Source organism: Calidris pugnax, unplaced genomic scaffold (genome assembly GCF_001431845.1).
Source record: "Calidris pugnax isolate Ruff unplaced genomic scaffold, ASM143184v1 scaffold24, whole genome shotgun sequence".
NCBI classification, from domain to species: Eukaryota; Metazoa; Chordata; class Aves; order Charadriiformes; family Scolopacidae; genus Calidris; species Calidris pugnax.
In genome coordinates, this window is record NW_015090922.1 from 9,131,594 (window position 1) to 9,158,239 (window position 26,646).

Sequence of the window (26,646 nt, forward strand, 5' to 3'; positions counted from 1 at the left end):
ATGGATTTTCCAGGTACTGGTTTTAGTGCCATCTGTTCTTTCTGCATTAAAATTATTTTTTCTGCATTTCTTCCCCATTTTTCCTATCTCCTCCTCTGTCTTTAATATTTTCTTTTTTTTTTTTCCTGTTATACTTACTATTCTTGAAGTTTTCATATATTTTCCGTTATTCAAAGAATTTGGATCTAGAGGTTATTAATGAACTAAGGGTCACTAACCAGCTAAACCAAGTTTCAGGAAAGAGAAATGAAGAAGAAGGAAGTTCAATTTTATTTTTTTTTTTAATTTCTGTAACAATAATCTTGTGCATTGGGGAAGACGCAGAGCATTGTAGAGGAGTGTGTTTCAGTCCTGGTAATAAGTGGCATTATTTTTCCATATGCTTCTTACAGTTTTGGATATGTTTTCTGCATTTGTGTGCTTTTTTTAGAACAGTGTGGGCACAAATTCTCCCAAGAAGTACTCTGCTGTTCTCCATGATGCTTCTCAAACTAAGAATTGCAGTGTTCGAAGAGTTAAACAGTGCCACTAACTTTGTCAAATGAAGCTTCTTTTTGCTTTTAACACTTGAGTAACTCTTTCATCACTGTTTGCCAGAGTACATCAAATTATTTCAGATTATCGTAGTTAAAGTTTTGTTTTCTCTGCTTGGGTATCACTCATTTGGCAGTTGGTTGAGGAAGTAGGCAAAGTACGGCAAAATAATAAGATGGTAGGGAGGGAGGAGGAAAAGGGCCGTGTGGTTTGAATAAGTAGTTGGCCATCCCATGCCAAAGAAGTCTTCGGTTTCCCTGGGTAGTAGGCCCAAAGAGTCAAGTGTCAGAGCAGGGACATGGCTCCCCTAGATTCTTAGGAGTTTTATGTCTCTAGGAGGATCAGTTATAGTGAGAAATGTATGTGTTGACAGGTTGAGTCACTAGCTATAAAAAAATTTGTAGAAAATCTCTAAATAAATATTTAATTATTCTTAATGTGGTAGCCAATTTATCTACCTATTGGGAGAGATTCACTTGCATCTCAAGATGTTTACGCGTTAGCTATATAGTCTCCAACTGTTGCATATTAACATGCCTCTATGCAGATAGTTCCTTTCCTTTTAATAGGAACTGACAAATAAGGTATGTTTAATAGCAATTGTCAGTTGAGATTTGTCAAATTGGGCTTAAATTAAAAAAAGTGTTAAAAGCATTTTATTCTTTCAGCTAGATATAGTTGTTGTAAGAGTAACAAAGTTTGTAAAAACTTAATTTTGTCTTAAAATTGAATTATTAAACAAGATAAAGTATAACTCATAGGTAGTGGACTGAATTATTTTTTCCTGATTAATATTGGTCATTACTTGAGAACTAGTATCTCGCCCTGACCTAGCACATGAACAAACATTACAGAAGAAAAGAATATTTTTTTCTACATAAAAAGGCTCAATCAGAATTTGACTCTTACTACCTAAGTGTAGTAGTTTAATAAAACAAAATGCTGAAGGAAATTTCCCCCTACCTTTCAGAATACAGTCCACTTTTCTAAAAGAGTTTTAGTGCTCCCAAGCTATTTCTCTGCCAGCATCTTCCATGAACCGAGGGACTTGACATCCTTTGAAATGGCTTTGGTACAATTTACTATCACATTCTAGTGAGTTTAGGATTTGTCATAATTTCTAGTTCATTTTTGATGTCTTCATTTTAGGAAGGAAGTGCAGATAAAATCTTATGTTCTGCTACACTTAGAACTGTTTCAGTCTGTTTTTCTGCGGCTCACCTGTGTGGGTTCTCTGGTGACTAATAGTGTGGTTGAACACACACTGAACACTTCTTTAGTAAGAATGCTAAATTATGTTTCTTTACTTCAAGCCATCAGTTTTATTTGTATAAAGCCCCTAGGCGTGTAATATATTTGAAATACAGAAATCTTTGTCAAGTTTTTTCTGAGAAGGAAGTATTCTAAGGTTGTTGAAGGACTTGGATATTGTATATCATATTGTTAAAAAAAAAAAAAGGCAAGCTTAAAGAAAAACACTAAGTAAATACTTTTTTGGCAACATGTAATTTGTTGAGCTTTTTGTTTTAAATCCACTTGCTGAAGTGTCCAGAGAATTTATTTTAATGTAGCTGTAGCTACTTACTTTAAATTGAAATTACCTGAAGAAGAGAAAAGAAGGGTTTGGTATTATTTTGGAAGAAAGGCAGTTTACCTATCAGGATATCAGCAAACAAAGATATTAAGCAAATTGTTCTAGTTAACACAAGTCATAACGTAATAAACTATATTTTAACATTAAAAAAAACAGTATCTTTTGGGTTTGGGAAAAAGAAGTGAATTACTAACTGATCCTCAGCTCTACTACCTTGTATGTATGTTTGGAAAGAAAGCCATCATGTTATCACAGGACGCACATTTTCAAAACTTACCACTGTCTCTTACAGCTTGGCTTCACTTTTTCCCCACTTAGCTAATCAAGGCTGATAAAGAGTTGGAAATAGATTCTTGGTTTATTGTGGTCTGTTTTTTCTAATCCTACTTATCTTTCATTCACACACTTGTATACTTGACAGATGTTAATGAAATGCTTCTTTTGAAGTCAACAGATATTATTCTATGAAAATTATCAGAACAGAGATGAATCCATTAGCCATAAAAGACATTTGTTACCACTTTGATCTCTGACAATTTGGATTTAATCCTGGTCACCATACACTGGCTCTCATTTTATGTTCAGTTTATGTCTGGCTTTTGTTCCAAACTAGCAGATAAAGCCGAGCACTATTCAGTCTGACAAATTTCAGACTGTTTATGCTAGCAGGGGATGTATGACATGATATTGGCAGAGATGTGCAATCCGAGTGCTGGGAGAACTCAATTGTTGTAGTTTATTGATCTGGAATTTTTGTTCTCCTGTGCTGCTTTGGTATTTCCCAGGGCTCTGCAGCAAAGTTGCTTGACTGCTGCGAAGGACTATCTCTGCAGCGAAGAAAGTTATAGCATTATTAATTTTTGACATTTTTTGACTGTAGAGACGCCCTGAGTAAAAGTCACGGAGAGAGCTCTGGCTGGTTTGGGACCGGTGTGTCGGCTTCCCTGGGCTCCTGGTCCCTGGAAAGATCCTGGTTGTGTGTGCCTGACCCTGTAGGCAGCCAGGCTTCACCACTCCACTGCCTGGGTGTGCACAGGGCTTAAAATTGCCTTTCCTTTTCCCTGCTTGAAATGTAAATACGTTTTCTTTACGTACAGTTGCAGAGTAATTTTTAATTTTTTTCCCCTTTGAAAATAGGTGTTCTAAAGGTCACTTTTGAATATCTGGTTAAAATGGAATACACAGAGAGCCTTGAAGGGGACTTCTTTGTTAGGCGTGTTAGGTTTAGGATTTTGGGAGGCTTGTTGTTTTGTTTTGGGGTTTTTTTTTGGTTTTTTGTTTGTTTGGGTTTTGGAGGGTTTTTTTTGTTGTTTTGGTTTTTTCTCTATTGTTTTTGTTGGTTTTTACATTTTATTGCACATTGAATATGGTACACTCAACTGTGATTGACCAAGATTTTGTTCTGAAGTGTAAGAAAGCCTGATATATTTGTGATACTTTAAAAAATCTGCCAATGCAGTTTTTCCTACATCTTGATGTTTTCACCTGTGGCCAAATGTGTCGGTCACTTTTTCAAGAAATGAACGATTCAGGAGATCTGGGTTATGTGTAATTGTGATCATTTTACAAAAATTTTACTTTGGTTCAAAAACCTTCTTTGAAATTGGGAAGTACTCTGCAGATCTACCATCAGCATCCACTTTACTGAAAAGCCAGTAGCCCAAAAACTGCAGTACGGGTGATTATGATTAGTATTAGTATTATTAGTATTGCATTCATAGTTGCGTGGAGCGGAGCACATTCCTGTCATGAGTATGCATTGGTGTACAGTTTTATTTGTCATCAGTTTTGTCCTTGGATGCCAGCAACAACTAACACTTTTCATATTTAGTAGGGGGAATTCCAGATACCATCGGAGAACAAAATAGCACCGTGCTCCTTGCTTGAGAAAATGGAGCTTTTTTTCCCCCCATCTTACTAAGTTCCTGTACCCTGTCTGTAGTGCTGCTGCTCTTCACACTTGCTGCTGAATGCTTTCCCCACCGCACTGAGAAATACAGCTATTGTGCCTCCTGATTCATGTTTCTGGAAAGCCAGAGTCATGCTGGTTGGAGAGGCATTGATCTATTACGATGAGCAGACGGAGATGTTAAGGTCATATGCAGTTCAAGAGTGAATCACAGGCCTTGATATTATGCATCTCCACAAAGAAGATTATTTACTTTGTCACTGAAAATAAAAGAAGCTAATTTATAGTCTTCTAATACTAAAAGTGCTTTTAAAGCTCCTGCACTTTTGTTCTTGCATCTAAGTTACACAGAGGGGTAAAAATCTCTTGAGCTTTAGAGGCTTTGTACAGTATATTAACTTTTAAATTAAAATCTGTTTTCAAAACATGTATATTGCAAATAAAACGGTGTCCCAGAAGTAGCAGTTGGAAGGAATCACACAAAGTTGATTTATGCAGAATTTGGGAAGAACAACAATGATCTTTGCAGTGTTTCTGTATTTAAGTGTGTCTTTACTTTCTTCAGAGTTCCTTTATTCTCATTTCTGCCTGGGATATTCCGCGTGCCCCTTTTGGCTTTCCTGATCTGAATTTCAGATGTGGTCACATGCTGCCGGCTGCGTTTGAAGCCGTGGATGGTTAGCGCAGGTCAGCGCGTTTCTGCCGCCATCCAAATAGTTCTGAAACCTAATATTCCCTTGATGGGTATCTTTTGTGAAGTGCTTGTTTAAAATAAGGATGGATTTGCTTCTCGGCCTGCCTGATAGAGCTGCGACGAGACAAACAGACCAAATTGCTGGTATTGTTCAAACGATGCATCCGTGGGAGTTTGCCCGCAGACTGCACAGAGCAGTCCATTCTCCCCCGCTGCTTTTTCACTCCTCATCTTTATCTTCAATGTATGGCCTCATGCCTTATCTATCTCACACTATTCCAAGCCTGCCGTGCACACAGACCTGTTATTTTCCTGTCAGTCGTGCCCTTGGTGCGTGTCGCTGCAGTCAGAGTGGCCGGACGCCGCGGCCCGACGAGGTGCAGTAACAACTTGCCGTTTGTGAAACGGGGATGTGGCACCGAGATGGGGTCAACAGTGACCACTGGATTTTTGGATGCTTCGTGTGAGGTTAGCTCAGGGATTTTTGACAGGGCTTCAGGGAGGAAAAGCACAAGTTTAGCACTTTGGGGAGGGAGGCGGGGGCAAAACTCGTTTCTGAATAAGACCTTAGAAATAAGGCAAGCCTGCAAAAAGGAGAGATATGCAGTTAGTGGGAAAGGGTGAAATGTCAGGTTGGAGTAAAATGCCTTGTATTTCACTGGTGGTCTGTGGCAGAGGCAGGTCTGGGAGCCGATTGCTAGGCTGGTGTTCAGATCTTTAAATAGAAGAGCCTTCGCTCCCCCCGTCTTCCTTGCAGTCCCTTCCCCTCCCACATTCACTGCATAGTTTCAAACTTCTGCAATGACTGAAGTGGGCATCTGACAGACAACGGCCTTCTTCACAGATACAGTCCTGATTCATCCCCAGAGGGACTCTGTGGTGTTCCCTGGTTGTGGCAGATGTTCTACAGAGTAAACTAGATCAGAAACTTAATAACTAGATCATAGCGTATTTACTGAAACGTCAATACCTTTATAACATGGAAAAGACAGCTGAAAACAAGCTGAAAAAAAACTTGATTTTTGAATCCTTAGAATCACAGCCCTTGAATAACTTAATTCTTTCAGTATAGAGGGGGCTTCTGTTTGCAGCTTCTTTGAACTTTAGTGAAAAACAAACAAACTGAAAGCAACAAACCTCATGTGGTATATTAGCTGAGCTGTGATGATTTTGAACAACAGAGTTGTTCAAAACAGATCTACTGTCACACAGCTGTTGCAGCCACCAGCTTCCCAAACCTAGCTGTAATCTAATTCTCCCTGTGGATCACAACTGGAAAGAGATGTGGCGTGTCACTGAATTAAAGTATTTGCTGGCAGCCTGGCTGTAGAGAAGCTAACCCCGATCGGAGCATATTCTTGCCTTAGTGTCCCAGGTTTCTCTGCTCCTGCTGCCTAGGTTAAGGCTTTTGTGAATGTATGTCACTGGTTACACGCTACATGGTTGTCCTGAATGCTGGGGCTGCTGCCAAGTGATACCAGGTCCAATTTAAGACCTTTTGTTTTTTTCAGATGGATCTTTCGATACAGCTGTAAAAACTTGTGTTCTGCAATTTTATTTTTTTTTTTCTAGGTCAGCCAAGCCTCCGGGAAGCTATCTCGATGTCCTGTATAACTAATGGGAGTACAGGAAGCAGGAAAACAAGCCACAGTTCTTCTGTTTCTGTTGCCAGAAAAGAAACTTTTTCATCTGCTGCAAAAAGGTACTGACTTTTTATTAAATTTAAATTGTTTTTTTTTTAAAGAAAAAAAATAATAATCTAAGCCAAACAGAGCAAGAATTTGATTTTTGCCTTTGCATGACCCTCATCAGAGCTTCCTGAGGGTCTAGTAAGGCACAAATAAACCTTGGAGATGGCCCATTTTGTTGGGCTGCTTACAGCAGGATTCTAAAAAGAATTCACAAATGGAAAGTATTTCTATAGAGTATAGTGTCCAAAATGCATTCTCGCTAAGGGACAGAGCGGGCAAATGTATTTCCAATAAAAATGGAAAATTTTTTGTTCTGGTATTCATCTGCATGTTTATTTTTTTTCAAGGAAATTAAAGGACAAAACTGACTTCATTGTCTGGATGGTAAATAGTAGGCAATAGCAAAATAACTATGAAACAATAGTGAATTGTGTAAGATAAAAGTTTACATTTTTGTGTAGAAAATATTAACCCAAAATATAGCTACTTAGTCTTTATGAAGAATATCTGTATCAAATCTCAAATGTGCAGAGTTAAGTTAAATGAGGTAAGCAATAACAGTAGCTTTTCCCCTGCATTTAATGGTTTCCTCTGCATACAGTAAACAGTTTTTGTATAACTACTTCTTCTGTTAGATAGTGATTACATGGCTTTGCACCTATTTCTATTTATTGTGAAGAGCAGGCTGCCAGATACAGACACAGGACAGAGAATACTCTAATGTGTAACTGTGGTACATTATGTGAACAAATTCTTTGCCTCTACAGAGTACTCTGGGAACTCCAGTGGCTGGTTTGTCTTCTAGTGTGAATGTAAATACTGTACTGTACAAGAAGACAGGGAAATGATATACTTTAGAGAATAGAAATGCTGTATGCAAACATAAACTGTATGAGAACACGAGAAAAAGCTTTAGTGGCCTTTGGAATTTGGAAAGCGAGGGTAATGCCCTGCTCTTCTCTCGTCTCCATTGTGTAGCATTGCGTATCTTTCTTTTTATTGAATCCTTATGTTTACTTTTTAATAATAAATCAGAAAGGGATCACTTTATGTCTCTATCTGCTAATGTGACAGGCACTGGGACAAAAGACATTCCTGCAGGAAGGTATTTCTTAGTTAGCACTTTTCCATTAATCTTACGCCTGCGGCTCTTGGCACTTTGATGAGAGCCAGTCCGGTTCCCGTGTTGTTCAGCTTGCATTTGTGCTGAATCACCTTCTTGATTCATTGGCTGCTCAACACTTGAGTACAGAAGAAGAGCAGAGTGGAGTGGCCAGCATCTCTTTCATCTGAGTTAAGGTCTTTAAAAGGAGACCTGGATAGGCCAAAAGAGGAAAGCCTTAATACGCAGAGGGCAGCTCACCTCAGGCACCCAAGTAACTTTCCAGGGGAGGTTCTGGTGCTTTCAACACATCTGAAGATACGTGACTCCCTTCTTCAAGGCTTGTTTTAGGAAGGCTTAAGTCCCCTCTTTAGTTTCCTTTTCAGCAGTTCATTTCATTCTCCTGTCTTTAGACACTCTTCCTTGAAATTTATTTGGTATTTGGAAGAAAACAGAGTTGGCCTTTTGTAAAATTACTAGCTCAAGAAAGGTAAAAGAAAAGGGCAAATCTAAGGCTTTGTGGGTGTGTGTTTTTAACAACAGCAAAACTGTTTAGTACTAAATAGTGTTCCTAGTTGGAGACACTAGTATTGGCATTCACATAAGTGAATGTCAATAGTAGTCCCATTTCCTTAAAGTTAGCGTAGACATGTCTATTTCTAACATTCTTGTCACAGTTGAAAAGGAATGATGCCCAAGGAGAACATCTTGGCTGGTAGATGTAGTCATCTGTTGATGTAGAATTACACTTTGGCTACCAACCAGCCCCCATAACCTGCCTATAGTTTCTCATGTTCTAAATATATATAGCCATACATCTGGTCACAAATAACAGAAGGTCTATTTGTGTCTAAACTGTTATTGTTGTTGAAGCTTAGTGTCAGTATTTTGTGCAGTCTTAATATTGTACATTTCTGGGGCTCTGGCCTCTGTAGACCTGCCATCTCTCAGAATTCCTTTTGTTTCATTTCCTGGACTGTTTAATCCTTGTTCTTGATCTGAAGGCTCAGTAGCTGCACAACAGCAGCACATCTGATTTCGACAAAGGTATTCTAAAATATCAGTTATCGCTAAACCAGAGCCCAGGGATGTACCACAAACAACAGGTAGATGATGTCCCATTGACAGAGATGAAGTCACATGTGTGTTGACAGAATTTCAGCCCTGTATTCTGGAACTGAATTGCCATAGAGGTGTTGGAATACTTTAAAATGAAAACCACGCTGCATACCTTGTATTATCACTGGAGTTGGAAACAGGTTTGTACTTCGTACTGCAATTGACTCTTCCAAATGCTTGATCATTTTCTTTAGGACTGAACGTTCTTCTGAAAACAGCTTCTGGTAAGAATAGTCTTCAAGTTTCAGAATGACCACCCTCCGCAGTAGCTGCCAATGTGTTGTGGTCCAAAGGCTGAAACATTTGTGTTAAGTGAGATTAGAGAATCTGCAAAATTAGGACAGATAGTAATAGATCTCAACTACTCACATGTAAACTGAAGAAATGGCTCATCGAGAGGGGATTAGGAAAGAATTTTTGGATGCATTAAATAACTGCTTCCCAGAACAACTAATCTTTAGAAACCCACAAGAAAAGGTACTGTTCTTGATTTGGTTTCAGTTGTTGCACAAGACCTAGTTCAAGAGATATTAGTGGGAGAGCCGCTCTGTAATAGCAGTCATAATACAATTAAGCTGAAGAATTTAACAGGAGGAGCAAACCAAATAAATTCAGCACAAAGATATTCAATACCAAAACTGCCACATGTCTGCATAATTCACTGTCACATTAAAATGGCAGTCAAAAAAAAGAAGCCTACTTGCAACCTGATGTTAGATAAAAGCACTATGTTGGAAACCAAGGTGTACTTTGTGCTGCAACTCGGAGAAACCAGAATGGTCCAGTGGCTCTCATGGCCAAAAGAGAAATTAAGGAGTGAACCTAATGGCAAAGGGTGAAACAGATAGTCCACAGCTGACAAGCTCAATAAGACGTTGAAGAGATTCCCAGCTGAATTTCTAGGAGACCATGCTGTGTTTTCTAGGAGCTGGATCAGATGAGGTGAATTATTTTGGGTAAGAACACAGAAAATAGGAGACCAAATTGGTAAGTTAGGTGATACACTACTGATGGTGGGTAGCATTCACCTGAGAGTGCTGGAGGAATGCAGAGGTGAATTGCAGGATTGCTAGTGTGTCATCATAAACAGGATATTAGAAAAAGTATGGGGAAAGGGATTTCAGATAATGGCCTCACTGAAGAGCTCTTTTATGCCACTATCAGAGAGAGAACATGGTGCCAGGTGAGCCGTTGTTCTGACCAAGAAGGACTGTGTAGACTTGCCAGCTAGAGTTAAAGAAGTAATTGGGTTTCTGTGTCCTCTTTTCTCCTGCATTCCTCATCTCTTTTACAGTTATTTGGCTGTATATGGGAGAGTGAATGCAGAGGTCTATCACCATACCTGTCGGAGCAGGAATAGAGATTATTGTTTTCTTTAGTGACAAAAGGTTCCAAGAATTTATTTCATTGTACTTAATTTCTTGCCACAGACTACGAAAATATTAAGATTGCATACCATGCTTTTGAATCCAGCAATGCAAGCTAAGTCTTCTGATTAAAAAATAACAATAATTTTTATGCTTCTAGTTAGTTAAGGACTTCTGGCTATAAATTATTAACCAAAACCCCACAGTTCTTCAAGCTTTGTTCTCTATTATCACACACATTCCCTCAAGAAATGTGAAAGCTCTTTCTGGTTTGTTTTCAACTGTTTTTCTGAAAAGAAAATGTAACTTTGGGTTATACTGACATTTTTAACTAGTTAACATGGTTTATGGAAGAAATCCTGAGTGATCATTATGAATGTATTTTGGGTTTTATATTATTTTTCATGTTTTGACTTGTTCTTCGATGCTTCTTTGGAAGCATTAAGAGAAGTTGAACTCATATAAGACTTTCTTTTGTTGGTAGATGATATACTTTAATTGAAATAACAAATAAAAAAGAGGGTCCTATGAACATTATATTAAAATCTGGGGGCCATTTTTATTCATTTATTTTGGATATTGCATTACTGGTTTTCATTGTTTTGTGGGGAAAATTAAATAGAAACAGAAATAATTAAGATTCTACAAAGGTTTGAGGGGGGAATTGGTGAGATGGAATAGAAATCTAGATTCTCCCCTTCAGAAAGTTACTATTTCTTTTTTACTTTGCAGGTTTGAACCTGAGAGAAAAATCTTTGTTTTTCCTTTTTAGCCAGTGTTTGGATCTTGCTGTGTTTGTACACTGAGAAATCATCTTGGAAGGTGTTTTTTTCTATCTTAAAAAAGAAAAAGGTGGTGTACTACAGAATAATCTTCTTTTTCAGGTCCTGCTATTGTTTGTGTGATTCAGTATATTGCAAAGAATGCTATTTTATAAAGAGACTTTTAATTAATCTTTATTTAGTAGACGTTTGGTTGGGTTCATAATGAATTTAAGGTTGTTAATGACATGTATTTAAGGCTTTTTCAAATGTTAACCAAATACATACAGCACTGTGAAAACAAAGATATATTCTTAGCTCTTGTTTACTGAAAGCATTAAAGAAGTGGTAAGACGGTCTGATGTTAGTCAACTACGGATCAAAACGGTGATGAGTTTTCAGGGATGATTTCCTTGGAGCTCTGGTGCAGCCAGGGAGAGCCAAGGGACCAGTAACAGCATTTCACTCTCTGGGTGATAGCGCAAAGATAAGCGGTACCATGCAAGCCCAGAATACAGAGAGGGAGGGAGAGAGAGGGGGGTATAGTTTCATGGCAGGCTTAAGTTAATTGGAGATAGTTCAGGTCACACCCCTGCCCTTTGCTTGCAGTGAGCCTTGGCTGGCAGCACGGAAAGGCAGGCAGTGAGCTGAGACACAGGATGATTATTTTATATTTTTTTCCTGAGGGACAGCAGACTGGTGGTGCATCGACTTGTGTCAGCTTTGAATGCTGTAGAAGCACCCCCAAATGAAGGACATGCTTAAATCAAAGCTGTATTCATTTTAAAACCAGAGTAAACTTAGTAACTTAGTGCAACTACACAGTAAAAATAAGAAAGTAATATTCCGTGCCTCCTTCACCTTTTTTATTTTTTGGAGCTTATGAATAAATCTTGTTTTAGCAAAACGCTAAGCTGAAGAGAGTGAGAAATAATCGAAGCGTTCTTTTGGGTTATGTATAGTAAGTAGTTACATGTTCCCCCATCTCTTCACAGAGGGCATTTTGTCCCACTTTTAAATTTATTTGCTTGATCTCTTTTTTTTTTTTTCCTCCTTTGTTATACTTTATTTTACAGCGGTACAGAAAAAAAGAAGGAAAAACCTCCAGGACAGAAAGAAAAAAAAGAGGAATCTCATTCTAATGATCAAAGTCCACAAACTCAAGCATCACCTTCTCCCCAGCCCTCCTCACAGACTCCGCAAACACACAGGCAAACTCAAGAAAACAAGAGTTCTGCTCCAGCTAAAAGGTTTTCACAGTACCACAGTACAGAACTAGAAGATGATTGTAATGATACTGAGTTCATATTTGACAACAAGTCATGTGAAATAGTTCCAATCTCATGATCAAGTTAAAAATGTTTGATTTATCTTTTTTTTTGTGCTAGAGACGATGCATTCAGCATGCATTACAACAGAGCAAATGCATAAAAATGCAATTTTTCTTTGAGTAAATTTTTAAGATTACAAAGGGGCTTTTTATTCCCTGTGATTGAAATCCTAATAGATAATTACCTCTAATCAGTCATTACTCCAAAATATTTAATGATGACTCCATAGGTTTTATCTGGCATAGCTGAACTGTGGAGTGTATTTGCACATGGCCGTTTACTACCTCTCGTAATAACAATTGTTTAATACTAGTATCATTACAACTCTTCCTCTGGGAGTTTTCTTCTCAAATTATTCTATACAGTGACTGCAGTTTGGGTTTTTTTTGTGGCTCTTCCCTTCTCAACCCCTGCTAGGTTGCAGGGTGGTTCACTTCAGTTTTATTCTGATCCTTTACATCAGTGAAGCTCTGGTTTTACACCCAAAACAAAGAACTGCTTGACTTGACTGAACGTAGAAGTTTATTTAGGATTGCCTTTCAGTTCCCACTTATTTTTGTGGGAATTAGGCACAGAAAAGATGGTACTTTTTTTTTTTTGTAATGGCTTTTTAAAATCACAGAAATGGATTTTAAGATTTGGGTGATTATTTCTGAGTTTCAGAACCATGCAGACCACTTAGTGTGGTTTCTTTTTTCTTTGTTTGGATCCCTGTCACCTTATTGTTTTGGAAGGTGTGAAATTTTCTTCTACTGTTTGGCATTTAGGAAACTGAAGCAAGCGCTTAAATAAATGAAATTTATTTTTCTGAAATTTACTGTAGTTCACAAGATTATGTTGTCTTGCATTGCTCGGATTCGCAACTCTAATAAATATTTAAACTTTCACTTGACTGATGCATGTTATAACACTCCATAAAGGCTCTGTCTCCGTGTCTTGCACAAACTCTTAAGTTGTCTGAAGCTGAACTTGTGGCCTGTTTTTCTCCTGCCTGGTATCTGACTTTAAAGATGTTTGTCTGAAGTCTCGCTTACTAATCTTTTGCAGTGTGGGGAAAAAAATAAATGGCTTTTTTTGTATCCTAATGGTTTAACTTGATTTGATTAACTTGTTTGTCGCAGGACCTTTCAGCTTCTTGAGGTGCTGTGGAAGGAGCTTGCCATTTCTAAGGTTGCAGTTCAAGACTTAATCCTGCAAAAAGCATTTCTGACGGGATGAAGTATAATACTGTTAGCAGGACATATTCAGGCTCTAAATGAGCTGGCTGATGTATAATTTTGAGCTAGATCGCTTTTGAACATGTTTTCCATGATTAAGCTGTGTGTGAAACTAATGAACTAGTGACTGCAGAACTTGCAGGTTCCCATAAGTGTAAATTGACTACAGTAAGAGTGCTGAAAAATTGTATCAGGATTCATGGATTTAATTGTCTGTAGTATTGGGCCAAACCTAACTTGCCTTATTCATGCAAGAAGTTTGCAGACATTTATTTCAAAAAGATTAAAGCCATAAATGTGGCTTAGAATGTGTTGTCTGCAAAACAGCCATATGCAACTCTAATGTGATAGAACTGTTTGCCTCAGAAATCAGTGTGTTAAAGCTGGTGAACAGTTAATGAGGGAAAAAAGATCTGCTTTTCTTTGTTACCTTTGTGATTATTTTTTAATAATATTTTTTTATAATTTATTCTTCAAGGCTAATACCCTGTGTATCCACATTGTTTTTCCACATTCATTAGCAATATAGTAATGAAGTAGAGAGTAATTTTGTTCAAGTCTTTATGTAAGAGTGTTTGGAAATGGATAAAACATTTGGCAACTGTCTTGCTCAATTGTTTTCATTCATCCAGTTAGAAATTTTTGACTAATCTTTTTTTTCCTGTTTCATGCTTCAGCTTGAAGGAAGACCTAGCTCTGCTTTTGTCTCCTGCTGCTTGATCTGTCCGTTGCACACCCATTCCAGTTACTGTTATCTTATTATTTTGTCATTTTAAAATATATTTTTGTTTCTTCTAGCATAAAGAAATCCTTGACTTCTGAAAAACCTCACAGTGCTTGGGAAAGTTCAGATGACAGTCGTAACAAGCTGCTGAGAGTAGCATCGACGTCTAAATTAATATCAAAAGTGGCAAAGAATGCAGACAAGTATGTATCTGTTTGGTACAGAGAAGCAAGTGAACTTTAGAGTCAAAATATTATGAAATTGCATAATTTTACTGAACTTATTTAAGTATATGCTAAAGCCATTTACTTCTTTGTTTTTACCAGGAATAATTTCTTGAGTAGCCTGCCAATGTGCTACTCCAGGTGCCTGTGGAATATTAAAATTATTATATAATGTGAATGCAGAATTTAAATGTAAATATAGTTTAGTGTTGCCCACTTGAGTTAACAGAATTATGCAGTATCAGTTAAGATTTATGGCTTAATGGCACGGTTGTGAAGCTTCCAGCCAGTTTTTTCCTAAGTAAAACTGATTGAAAATGCAAGCGTATTTCCCTGAAGTTAATTTACTGGATTTGACATAGTAATTGTGTCTCTAATGTAGACTGTAATAGTAAGAGTATACTTTCATGATTTCAGGTAGGTTTCTCAAATTAACTGTTTAACAGATTCTTGATTGCAGGTTCTAGATAATAGGCAGGGATCTCCTTTTCAGCTTCATCTTCAGTAGTTGATGTGCTGTAGCCCATCATTCCTCTTGTGCTCTTCTTCTGCAGGAGGTTTTCTCAGTGTGTGGTCTCTAGTGGAGGCCTCACCAGGGATGAACAGCACAGAGTAGTTACTTTTGCCCGTCAGCACAGGGACAAGAGTTTGATTTTTGCTGTAACTCCACATTGTTGTGGTCTGTTGTGACCCACTTATTGGGTCCTCTTTGCCAATTGGGCTTCCCACTTCATGCTTACACACTTAGTTTCTTTTTTTGACTTTGAAATTTTGATGAATTTGTTGAAGTCATTGTGTTGACTTTTTACTGACCCCTTTCCTATTTGCTGAGATTGCCCCAGCTAGATGTCATCTGCAGATTTCATGCATCTGCTCATTAATCTTCATTCAAATAGCCATTAACTGGTCCAAGGCAGGACTACCTGAAAACCCCTCCCACTATGACAAATAAAACTCTTCAGACCTTTCAGAGTAATTTCTAGTCTTTTTATGATCGTGTCTGTAGTGCTTTCCTTAGCTTACATATGACTATCAAATACATCCTTAGAGTCAAGAGCAGTGCAAGTGCATTCCTTCTTTCCTAGGAATGGGAAGAACACAAACATCTTAAATTAATCTTGGGAGTGGATATCGGCACATTTAGTAAAAGCTTTTTGCTTAGCCTGAAGAGTTCTGCAGAGCAGTGAAGTGCTGTGTGTGAGGGATTATGGGTTACATATTTTGCAAGTATTTATTTTATTTTTATGATTGGTTTTCACGTTGGAATTTAAAAGCCCTTTGGCAATTTAGATCAGAGCAGGGTACTGCTAGATAATATTTTGAAATTAGAAAAGCTTCCGTCTTGATTTGTACTTATCAAGTTTCTTGGGTTTTGTCAAGATACTAAAACATCTTTCACAATGTGGTATATACTTCAAATTTGCTAATAATAAAAAATAAATTTGACTTCTATTGGCATTTTGTATCTTGGTTCAGGCATGGTCAAAGTAGAGGTATCTTGTTTCATTTTCCTGTGGTTCTGATTATTTTCTAAAAGAAATATTAAATGCTGCCCTTCTACAATCTCTATTGTAGAAAAAAAAATCAGGTATCTAACAAAAGAGCCTACAAGGAAAGACTAGGATTAATTATTGTTATCGTTGTCTGTTTAAAACTTGAAGCTCTTGTTTCTTAAAGTGTCTGGCAAAAACCCCAGAGCTTCAAACATTATTAATCGTAGACCATCATCTGATTAAAGACTGGGTGTTGTTTGTGTACCTTGTTCTTATGCTCAGATTCATAATAAAAGCAGTATTTGCATTCAAGAGCACATATTAAAACTCATTTCTTGCTCACACCCTGTGTGCCCATTTTCTAGAAGAACTGATTGATGTTGTGCATAGGCATATCATTGTATTACATTTGTGATTCCCAATTAAGAAATGTTGGCCTAATCTGCCTGAAGTTACCCACATCTTTTGCAAGGGAACAGAATTCAGCCCCTAATGTGGGCCCCAGGACAGAAATGTTTTACATATGCCTTGCACCACCAGCCCAGGAGATGAACTTTGTTTAGTAAGCTCAGTCTTTAAGGCAGCACTGAGCTGTAAATCAGGCTGATAAAGCCATAAGAAGTAAGAGGGTTCCCACAGCAGCCCATCATTCAGCATTTTTCAGGCAAGACTGGCAATCCAGTTTTAATTTTTCATTAGGCAGTGTGGTGAAGGGTAATTCTACCAATAGTCAGAGATGGCTTTCCTCATGCATATGCTTGACCCTTTGTCACTGTTACAAAAATTTGACCTCCATCCAGCTAAAAATACTGGATGCCACTCATACCTTTCTGCTGAATTTCAAATGAATTCAAGAGGGGTTTTTTATGTAATACATTCTTCCGTCAAGGAGTGTTATTCTGGTAAGAAGTAGCTCTGATGCTGGAAATCAGTATTTCTTTGCACAGAAAAAAAAAAAATTGAGGGTTTTTTGTGAGTTGTTAATTTCTGGCTCTGGCGAGGAGAGACGTCTCAGCTGCTTTGAAGACTTTGTGTTTTACATCCAGTAATGATGTGTGGATCCAGTTTAAATGAAATTGCAACTTGCTTACATTTAATCCATGTGTCCAACAGGGTTAATTCCTAGAAAAATTTGTGTTGTTGTGTGCTGACAGCTTATTTTGACAGGTGTTAAATGCTTTGCATGCAGGCTTGAGGGTATTTGGCAGCTTAAAACATTTGGTTTATTACAAGTTTGCTCTCTCAAAATGGAATTTTCCACGCACAAGGAATATACCCTCCATTTTAAAAGCTTTTTGTTGTTATCACATTAATTCTTAGGAAGCCTTACCATAGCCTTTAAGTTGTATGAAGTATACAGTGAACTGCATAAAATAATATATGGGTAAAAATGCACTATGATTAGTAAGATTAGTTATTTAGCATCTTATACTACAGTGACTCTGTACACAGAATCTGATTGCCAAATGCAATAATGTGTAAAAACTAGATGGTATTGGCTTGATAAGCACTTCACATATTATTAATGATATTACTTTGAATTTTTCCTTAGGCACAAAGATGTCATCGTCAGCCAAGGTAAATAAAGACCTTTATTTTTAAATACTGGATGAAGTTGAAAATACTTGCTTTTTCTGAATAGTATTTTCTGTAAATAAGTACATTGGGACGTATGCTTATGAAACAGGGATATAGAGCTAAAATAACATTAATAATTACTCCAGGAATTAATCTGGTCCAGTGTTACTCAAGACCTATGTAATGATCTTTGAAATTACAGAGAAATGCCTCATCAGATTAGATCTTTAGGAAGGACAGAAATTTTTGGTGGGTGGTGGGAAGATCTGTTTTACTTTTATGAAACAATAAGCGTTTTTGATTATTTTCTCTGTGTGTATGTGCATAAATAGAGAGAGGTTATGAAAACAAAGATCTTAAGTTTTGACCTATGTGCCAGTCTTCATCCAAGCAGGTATGAGTAAGACTTTAGAAATAGTTTTAAGATATTTTATTTCTGTCCCATAACCAGCAAAAATGTCAACTCGTGAAAAAAACAGCCAAGGTAAGAATTAAGCTATGCCCTTTGGTCGCTTTCTAATTTAGCGCTGTTACAAATCTTTTATTTGGCTTTTCACCATCAAAGAGCATCAGTGCGTGATGACTTTAAAACTTTGAGCATTTAAATAAGTATTTCAGCTTTCTTATTATGGAAGTATATATACATATGCACATTGTAGGTTATGTGGGGATTATTTGGGGGTAGTCTAAAATAAATTACTACATGCATAGTTTCCTCAGAGAGGAATGTGTGCTCAAATAAGGTTCTAGAAGTCTTGCATTGTTGCTTAAGATATCAGAATATTAAGAACTGCCAACTAAAAGATTTGTTTTATCTCAGCTTTCTGTCTTGCCAATATTACAACATATACACAGTGATTAGACAAGAACAGAGACTGAAGGTTTTAATATAGTCTCCTAAAATGAAGAATGAGTCTCTTCTAAAGTGTATGTCTTTGCACCGATGAATCTTGCATTCTGTGGCTACCTGCTGCTGCTGGCTTGTTCAGACAGGAAAAGGAGCCGTCTTACCTCAACGTGGTGGGACATGACAACAAAAGAAATCCACTTCTTGTGTCGCAAAACTACTCTGCCTTGATGTCCTGCAAACTGTACTGAAGCATGCAGTTTCTAAACTAAAGCATGTAACCCAAGTGCACGCTGTACACAACGTATTTCTATGTACAGAGGTTCTGTCTCATGCTTTTTTGCTGCTAATTAACAAATCTATGGTTTCCAAATTCTGAGCTGTAAGCAAGATTGTGTCATACACAGTTTGATTACTTTTGATCTCCTGATTTTCTTTCAAAAAGGAAAAAAAAAACCACACTCAAATTTTTGGAGGTTAATATATGAATTGTTGCAATGAAAGCAAAATCAACTTGAATCCAATTGCTTTATCTTTTTCTTAATTAATAGATAAATTGCAGATTTAAAAATATTCTAAATTCATGCTTACCAAAAGCGCTCTTCAAAGACAAGAGGGGTGAAAGAGGGTGAATAAGCATCAGGAACAAAGATGAAATGTTGCTTTATGCCAGGTTGCTTAAAACCAGCCGTGGAGCGGTACATATGTGCAGTGATGGTTACTGTAAAAAGAAAACTAATCAGTAATGTCCAGACCAGCTGCAATTTAGCTTTGCAAGAATAAAATACAACTGTTATATTAAAAATACCCTTTCTACCAAACACAACTTTTCAAAGACAAGTTGCATATAGCTAAAATACCTTCAATACTAATTCTTTCCTTACAATGTGCTTCTACAATTCTGTGTTCTGCCAAGAATGAGCTGTCCTTCAGTTCTCTCCTCCTGGTAGCTATAACGTAGGTGGGCTTGATGTGTACCCTGCTGTCTATCGTGTTACTCAGCAGATGATGGGAGCTTTCACTGACTCTTGAACGGGTACCTTCCATGTGTGTCATGATCTGGTCTGTTCTGAGTCCAACTGGAATGAAAGAGAAATATGATGGTGGTGGCAGTGGCCACAGGTGTATGGAAGATGAAGAGAAAGTCTTGTCACAGAAAATGCATTTACTAACATTTTAAACACACTTAGTGGCAAAACATCATTCTGCCTTTAACATGGATGAAGTTGAGATTAGTAGGATTCAGCCCCCAAAGATTTTTTTATTTTTAATATGCACCAATGAGTGTATTTTTTGTTGGCTTTTAGAGTATGTGTCTGTGTGTGTGTAAGGCTGTGCTAGGTTTTGTGTTGTTTCCTGCCACAGAAGTGTAACCATCTCTTAGTTACAACAGTTGCAGAGAGTCCCCCCCAGTCCTTTCCAGTATAAGCTTAGCAGTATTTAGGCTGTTCTCTGTCTTGCAAAGTCCCATTGGGAGCAAGTAAAATGGCTTGCCTGTTTTGTACTTGATAGTTGCCACATAAATAAATCCATTTCCAGTTGGCACCTTGACCCAACTGCTCAGAAAGCTGGAAGAGTTGCACAGACAGTTAACGTGGTTTCTGGAGGTAAATCCTGTGTGGGGGGACAGCGTTCCCTTGGGCAGGGTGGGATGACGGGCAGCCTTTGCCCACGCTGTTTGTGCAGGACCTTCCTCTTCTGTGACCTGAAACCATGAAAAGTTACAGCTGCTTTAACTCTCCTTTGTGGCTTGCCAGCCTTTGCCCCTGGAGGAGAGCTGTCTCTAGCACGGTGTTAATTAAATCCCTGCAGCTCCCCTGAGCTGCTCATTTCACTATGCTCTATATGAAATGCTGTGTACTGCCCTCCCAACCCCAGCACACCCCTCCTGTGCTAACCAGTGTGTCAGTGGGCTTCCAAGAAATTGTGGGAGGAAGACTCCTGGGAAGAAGACTGCTGGCGTGCAAACTGTCAAACTTCAAAGCAAAACTCCATAAAATTACTACAGTGTCTTTATGCACGCATAGAATAAGTTTGGAAACACAGTGAAATTGCAAGTTATCATAGCAGAAGGTGTTTGCATGGGATAACAGGATGGAAGATGGAAATTCTGTGTCTCTTTGAATATCCTGCAATCATTTTTTTCCTTTTTTCTTGATTCAGCTATTAAAGAAACTGCTTTGAATCATGTCACTATATTATAGTACTACAAAATGTAGAGAAATATGTTTTTTCATGTTTAGTGCTTGGGATCTTATTCTTCTTGCAGCAGAAGGTACTGCAATATTACCCGTGTTGTGGCTATCTGTGCACGTCCATTGTGATTTCTGTTGATAGAATGTGTTAGCTACCAAAGTGAAGGACTTGAGGAGCAAGTGAGAATCTTGGATGAGCTTCAGTAGTGAGAGGCATTAGCTTCGATGTCTGAATTGGCTTTGGTGTGGACCCCAGAGAACGTGCTACAGGTGTTACCTGTAAATCTCAGCAAGACCTGGGCAATTCTCTCCTCCTGTCAGCAGCGGTAGCAGCCTGGGGAGCTGCAGCCTGAAGCTGCCTTGGGGGCAGTCCCTTGAGTTCCCTCAGCCTAGCACTGTGCTGAGCCCAGCCTGTTACCAGTGTTCCTCACCTGCCTTCTGCCTCAGTACCCAGTTTTGTTCTCTCGGTGCCTTTATCTCTCCCACTTGGGTTGAGTTGCATCTGCTCCACGTTAAGGTTTTTTACACACCTGGGGATATGCTGAAGCAGAGCTAATACAGACAGGAACACTTTGGTGATGCCAGTCCAACGAGGGAAGCATTACACACACTTCCATACATTTGCTGAAAAGATTTTTGGGTTTAGGTTTTTCAGCTTATTTTTGAACATCTGTTTGTTTATCCTTGTAAGCCTGGACAAGCTCTTTACAATAAAATCCAGTATTAAAGAGGTATTAAAATTCTGTGAAAATCCAATAAAGCTGTGGGTGAAATGAACAGGTGCTTACTACAGCCTTAAAAGGACACTAGCTAAGGTTATTATTTTAAATTCTTTAGCAGCAGGTACTTATAATTGCCTATAAAAACCATCTTGCTTTTCACTTCAGCAGAGACATTTTTTTAAGTATTAATCATAAAGCATTCATATTTTCATACCCAGAATTAATAGACCTGGTTTATTTTAAGATAAAAGGTAATTTTTTTTCACTGAGACTCCATGTTTCAGTTTGGTTTTCAGTGATAGCAGCTCCATATATGAATCATTTGTTCACTTATTATAAAGTAATAAGAGTCACTTAGACATTTTTGGATGGCAATAAAAACCATATGTGAAAGAATTAATGAAAAACATTCGCTGCATTCCTACGTTTGTTTCTTTTTAGATTGTGCTTTATTAGTTTCCAGTACTTTTTCTTCTGTTAGTTTAACGGTGCTATAGTTCTAGCTTCACAGGATGGGGCAACCGTGAAGCACACAATGGAAAAATTTACCCTGCTGACAGTGAGTCCTGTCCACGGAGAGTGCAAAATTCAGCAACAGTTTTTTTTCATCAGGCACAGATTTTCTGTCAGATTCTTACTGAAGGTGCTCACATACCTGAGGGCAAATGGAGACCCAGTCTATCTCATTATTATTGTGCTGCTTGCTCTTACTCAGCCACAGCGCATGATATTAAAACCCATAGATACTGTCAGAAAAACAAACTGATATTTGGGAGTTTTTATCATTGGTTCTTGGTGAAGTCAGGATTTTATTATTTAAGCAGGAAGCATTTAGAGATAGTCTTACTGAGCTTGTTTGTGTATTCCTTTTTGAGTCCTTTTTTTTTTTTTAATTAAAAGCTAGAGTTTAATACTAAACTTGAATTATTTAAATGCAAATGTTAACTGTTGTTAATACCTAGATTCTTAATGTCACCTGGTATATGCAAAACCAGTTTTTAAAATATTACTTACTTAACAAGTGATATAAAATTAATAACCAGAGATCTATTAAGAAATCACAAGGCAAAGCTCTAAAATCGTTCCAAAGTGGGGCAAATCTCTCGTCTCATCAGGTTTTTTTCAGCAGTTCGGTTTGCATTGCACCAGGGCTCAGTGGTGACAGTGCGTGTCTGCTTGTCAGGTTCAGCAAGCATTGAGGGTGAGAGATGGCAGACCTGCAGCTGCATTTTAATTCCACTGTAACATAAAATGTAATGGCCTGGGCATGGTGGCTGAATTTGGTTGTATTCGTCCCTGTGCTGTTAGCGCTGGTTTAAATTAGAAACAGGCTTCTAAGCTTTTGTCCCTCAGGTTAGTGGTCCTACAGAGTTCTTGGACATCAGCCTGAAAGCAGAAAGCTTGTGGGAAAGAAGCTATTTGTAGTATTAAAAAGCATAACTTCACTGGTCAAGCAACTAGAAGGCGAAGACAGATTAATAAATGTACTCTGGATGTGGTAGTTTACTGTATATTATTAGAGAGTTCTGCTTGGCCAAGCTAGTTGGAGCCTTTAGGGTTTTTCCTTTGCTTGTAATCCACTTTAAGGGTAAGATTCAGATGCTAAACACAAGCAGAACTGAGCTGAGGGTTTGGATGCATCAGTCTATGTTACTCTTTCAAACTAGATGGGGTAGGACCTATTGAAAAATAGTCACTAATAATTTGCAAGATAAGATTATTGTAATGAGTCCTGACAAATTAAACTTATGTAGAAAACTGGATAATTTTGTTATTTATTAACTGTTATCTATTCTGTGTGAGTGTGTATGTATATAGATAATCTACTGTATGCTCATTAGACTTCCCATTATGCATACACTTGCTAGCTGAAGAGCAGTTAATTACAGCAGAGACTTGTGGGGCTACCTCAGGGTCTGTCTAAATAATGAGGAATAGTGTGATATAAAAATATGTTTTTCCAATAATTTGTCCAGTTTTGTTGAAGAAATCAGTAACTGAGGAGGAGGGCTTCTCATGTGCTTCTAGGAAACTACTGTGTATTCCTTGATGATTTCATTTTAAGTCATATTTTTTGGAAACCAGCAGAATTTTGGTTTTGTTATGTCACTGTCTTCAAATTTCTGAAGGATCTAAACAGTAGCTTTCATGTCTTCTGAATTGCTTGTCTCTGTAGATACTCCTGAGCTAATCTACAAAGACTTCTTTGATCTTTTTTCTCCTCCTTTCAGTTTCTATTATTTTTATTATTTTCCTCTGAAAACCTTCCATATTCCCCTAAGAATATGATTCACAGAAAGTAATAAATTGCTTAAGTGTCATTGCATGAGTCTTTCTCTGCCGACTTCATGGAAGCACTAATTTCAGCCTTTCAGATGGTTTGTATTGCCGTATCTTTACTCTGTTATCAGCTGCAGTGTTCTTATTTGGTCTTACCTTCCAGCTTGCTTTCCCTGAATTGCTGGGTGTTAAACTTTCTTCCAAGAGCAAATCAATAGGCATTGTTTGAAGTTGAGTTTTACTGTTACCTTTGTGCTGCTTTTTCTTTTTTTTTTCGTTTTGTGATGTTTCCCCCCCCTCCCCTTGTCTAAGGCCTGGTTGAAAGCTCGTTTATGTTAATGGGAATCTCATTTTGATACAAGGAGGCTTTGCAGAGTATTTTCAACTGCTGTTTGTCTATTATTTTTTATTTTGCCCCTAGTTTTAGTCCTATCTTTGTGTTGCATGCTTTACCAGCAGGCTTTTTTGCGTGTGGGGTAAGTCCACTGGCTTGCAATGGCTGTCAGTGACGAAGATGCACTTGTTTCCTTGGAGATCCCGCAGGCTTCTAGGGTTCCCTCTCAGTAACAGCACCTTGTTTCACCAACACGCTTATTCCTCTCTACTCTAGCAGGCTATAAACTTTCAAAGAACCTGCAGTAGATACTCTGGTTGCTAACATCTGCCAGCAGCCTGTTGGGACCTATTTGGCTTAGTGTTTGCACTAATGAACTTAACACAGGGAAGTAGGAACCGTGATGAAATTTCACTGGTGACATGAAGCTGAGAAACCAAATCGAGACAGTAGCAGCTGAGATTTTAGTACATTAAGACCTAGATGTTCCTGAGGGCTGGAGTAGTGTAAGACAAAATTAAATGATTCGAAGTGCAAGATCACACATGCAAGAATTGCAAGCAACATTTTAGCTGTAAACAGGTTGTCTGCCGGAATTACATGGTGAGGAAAAGGGCTCTAACGTGCTAGTTGATCAAACGAAGATTGAACCACTTGCTTATTGTGAAAACACAAGTGCAACCCCAGGATGTATCAGAAGTAATTGTAATAGAGATACATGGCCCTATGGAAAATGTGAATGCATCCAAACCCTGGTAGGTTCTCTTCTGTAACACTGCATGCAGTTATAGCCACCTACAATCATAAAAGATAAATTTTATGGTGGCATGGAGACAGACTGAAACCTTATCATGCAAAAAAAATTTAAATAGCTGGATGTTTTTATATTTGAAAAATGAAGGCTGGGGGGTGGAAACTCACGATTGGTGTTTTCATGCTCACCTGGTGCACTTTCAGACAGCAGCTGGGCAGAGCTGTGCTGAAGTTAACAGCCGTGCAGCCATGCAAACAAGTGAACAACCTGGCCACGCTTTATTGTTGCCTGGAAGTTGAGAGGTTCCCAACTGTTAGGAGAAGGAGGTTTTTGGATGGTATTCTGAAATCAGCAGAGCTTATTTGTGTGTATCCCAGTGACAGCCAAGTCTCTGCTGTCCAAAGTGAGTGCTGCAGGACCTTGATCAGAGTGAAAAACAGAGTGATGCAGGCAGAGAGAATGCACTGGGGGGCACGTTGTGCATCCATCAAGGTGGGCTCAGCTGTGGTGTTCCTCCAGGTTGTGACACAGATTTGCAGAGCCTCGTGGCTGTTTGGCACTCGAATTTGCCTTTAGGTGGACCCTTACCAAGTTGCCTGGCTTGGTACTTGGTTGTCTTTGAGTCACCCTATCTGAGTGATGGTTTGTGTCCCTGCAGCTGACTGGGACTATGCTGTAGTCAGATTAAGTGTTTCTGCATCTTTGGGGCTGAGGTAATAATTTCCCCAGACCTCTGGGGATCACACAGAGAGCTGAGACCTGCATGGAGTTTGCTTGGGTCCAGCACACCCTGAGGGCTCCCATGTGAGGCTAATAAGCCTGAGCTGAGCCTGGGAGCAGAAATTGGGAGTGCTGGTCCTGTGTCCCCTGGCGCTTCTGCAAAGAGATTGTTGAGGCTCCAGAGGTGAATTATTGCAGAGCCAAGCAGAGTCTGGCAAGGGCTGCAAATCTGAGCTCAAAGCTGAACAAAAAGCAGCTACAGCTGTTCCTAGTGAAGAGCTGGCCTCTGAAGCCAGAGTATGTGTGTGATGCTGCCTTGTCTAGCAGCCGTGGGCCTGAGCTACTCCTTTTTGTGTGGCGTGGATAATCCACTGCACCTGGGTGTGCTATCTGCAGAGCTTCAACTGTACTTTTAGTTTGATTTGATCCATATTTGAAAGGATTTGTAGGACTGCACTTGCTGATTAATTAACTTAGCAAGCACCAAGGTCCTTTCAGGTATGCCATCCTGCTCCTCCACCCCCACCTCCCAAAATGCTTCTGCACAGTGGGTAATGGGGTCTGAACATCTGTTTGTACCGGGTAGAGAATTTTTACTTTCATACCTACAGTTTTCAGACTGTAGTGCCAGTACCAGAATTGTTGGGGTGTTGGTTCTTCCCCTCTTTAAAACTTCTGACCCTTACCTACAGATCTGTTATGAGATGACCAGGGCACTTTTCTTCAAAAAAATCAAGTGTGGAAAAAAAGTCTTGGCGTACTGCTTTGTACCTGGAAATAGTGAGAATGCAGGAAAGAAACAGCCTAATGCTCTTGAGCGTTCAGTTGAGCCAGTATGCTATGAAAGAGTTAAATCACCAGGGTTTTTAACTTGCAAGTACAAGAATTTGGCCTCAGGCAATTAGTTGCTGTTTGAGAATGGTTTTGTTGATATGCTGCCATCCTCTCTAGTATTTCAAAAGATTTTTACATTAATATTATATCTGCCCTACAGGTTATTCTGACGAAAGGAAATTTACAGTCTTAGACAAAAATCTTTCAGTGGGTTGTCTCTTTTTTTTTTCTTTTTTTTTAATCCTTCCTCTTCTGTAGGGAGAGGCTTAATCAAGCTATGCCTAGCCTATGTCTCTCTAACAAGAGTGTTAAATATGTATCTTCAAAGGTAATCTTGAATAACATGCAAATAGCTAATAAAAGCAAAAATGTTCTTTCTTTAATGGGAAAGTTCAGAGAGCTAATTTGTATCTGAATGCCCTGCAGATAATCTTTTCCCTGAGCTCCAGGAGAGCCTCTTCTCTTCTGGCCAAAGACCTGACTGAATTCCTCTTGGATTCTTCATCTTTCTCATCTCCAGAGTCCGACAGGTGCAGCTGCCTCCATCCGTATGAATTTCAGTCGCAGCTTGTCTCCACAGTTCTAAGCAGTGACGAGAAATTTGATCCTAAATTTGTGGTGT

General features: G+C 38.5%; 1 protein-coding gene across 6 annotated transcripts in view; it reads left to right on the top strand.

Annotated features, from left to right (window-relative positions):
- Nucleotides 1–26,646, top strand: part of EML4 (echinoderm microtubule associated protein like 4) — a 152,005-nt gene that overhangs the window by 83,700 nt on the left and 41,659 nt on the right. For 3 of the 6 annotated variants that reach the window (XM_014950936.1, XM_014950935.1, XM_014950933.1), the window contains exons 3-7: nucleotides 6,304–6,433; nucleotides 11,848–12,021; nucleotides 14,118–14,246; nucleotides 17,313–17,338; nucleotides 17,790–17,822. In XM_014950936.1, the coding sequence (XP_014806422.1) occupies nucleotides 6,304–6,433; nucleotides 11,848–12,021; nucleotides 14,118–14,246; nucleotides 17,313–17,338; nucleotides 17,790–17,822 (492 nt within the window). The remainder of the gene's footprint in view (nucleotides 1–6,303; nucleotides 6,434–11,847; nucleotides 12,022–14,117; nucleotides 14,247–17,312; nucleotides 17,339–17,789; nucleotides 17,823–26,646) is intronic. The other 3 variants (XM_014950934.1, XM_014950937.1, XM_014950938.1) reach the window with 3 other exon arrangements.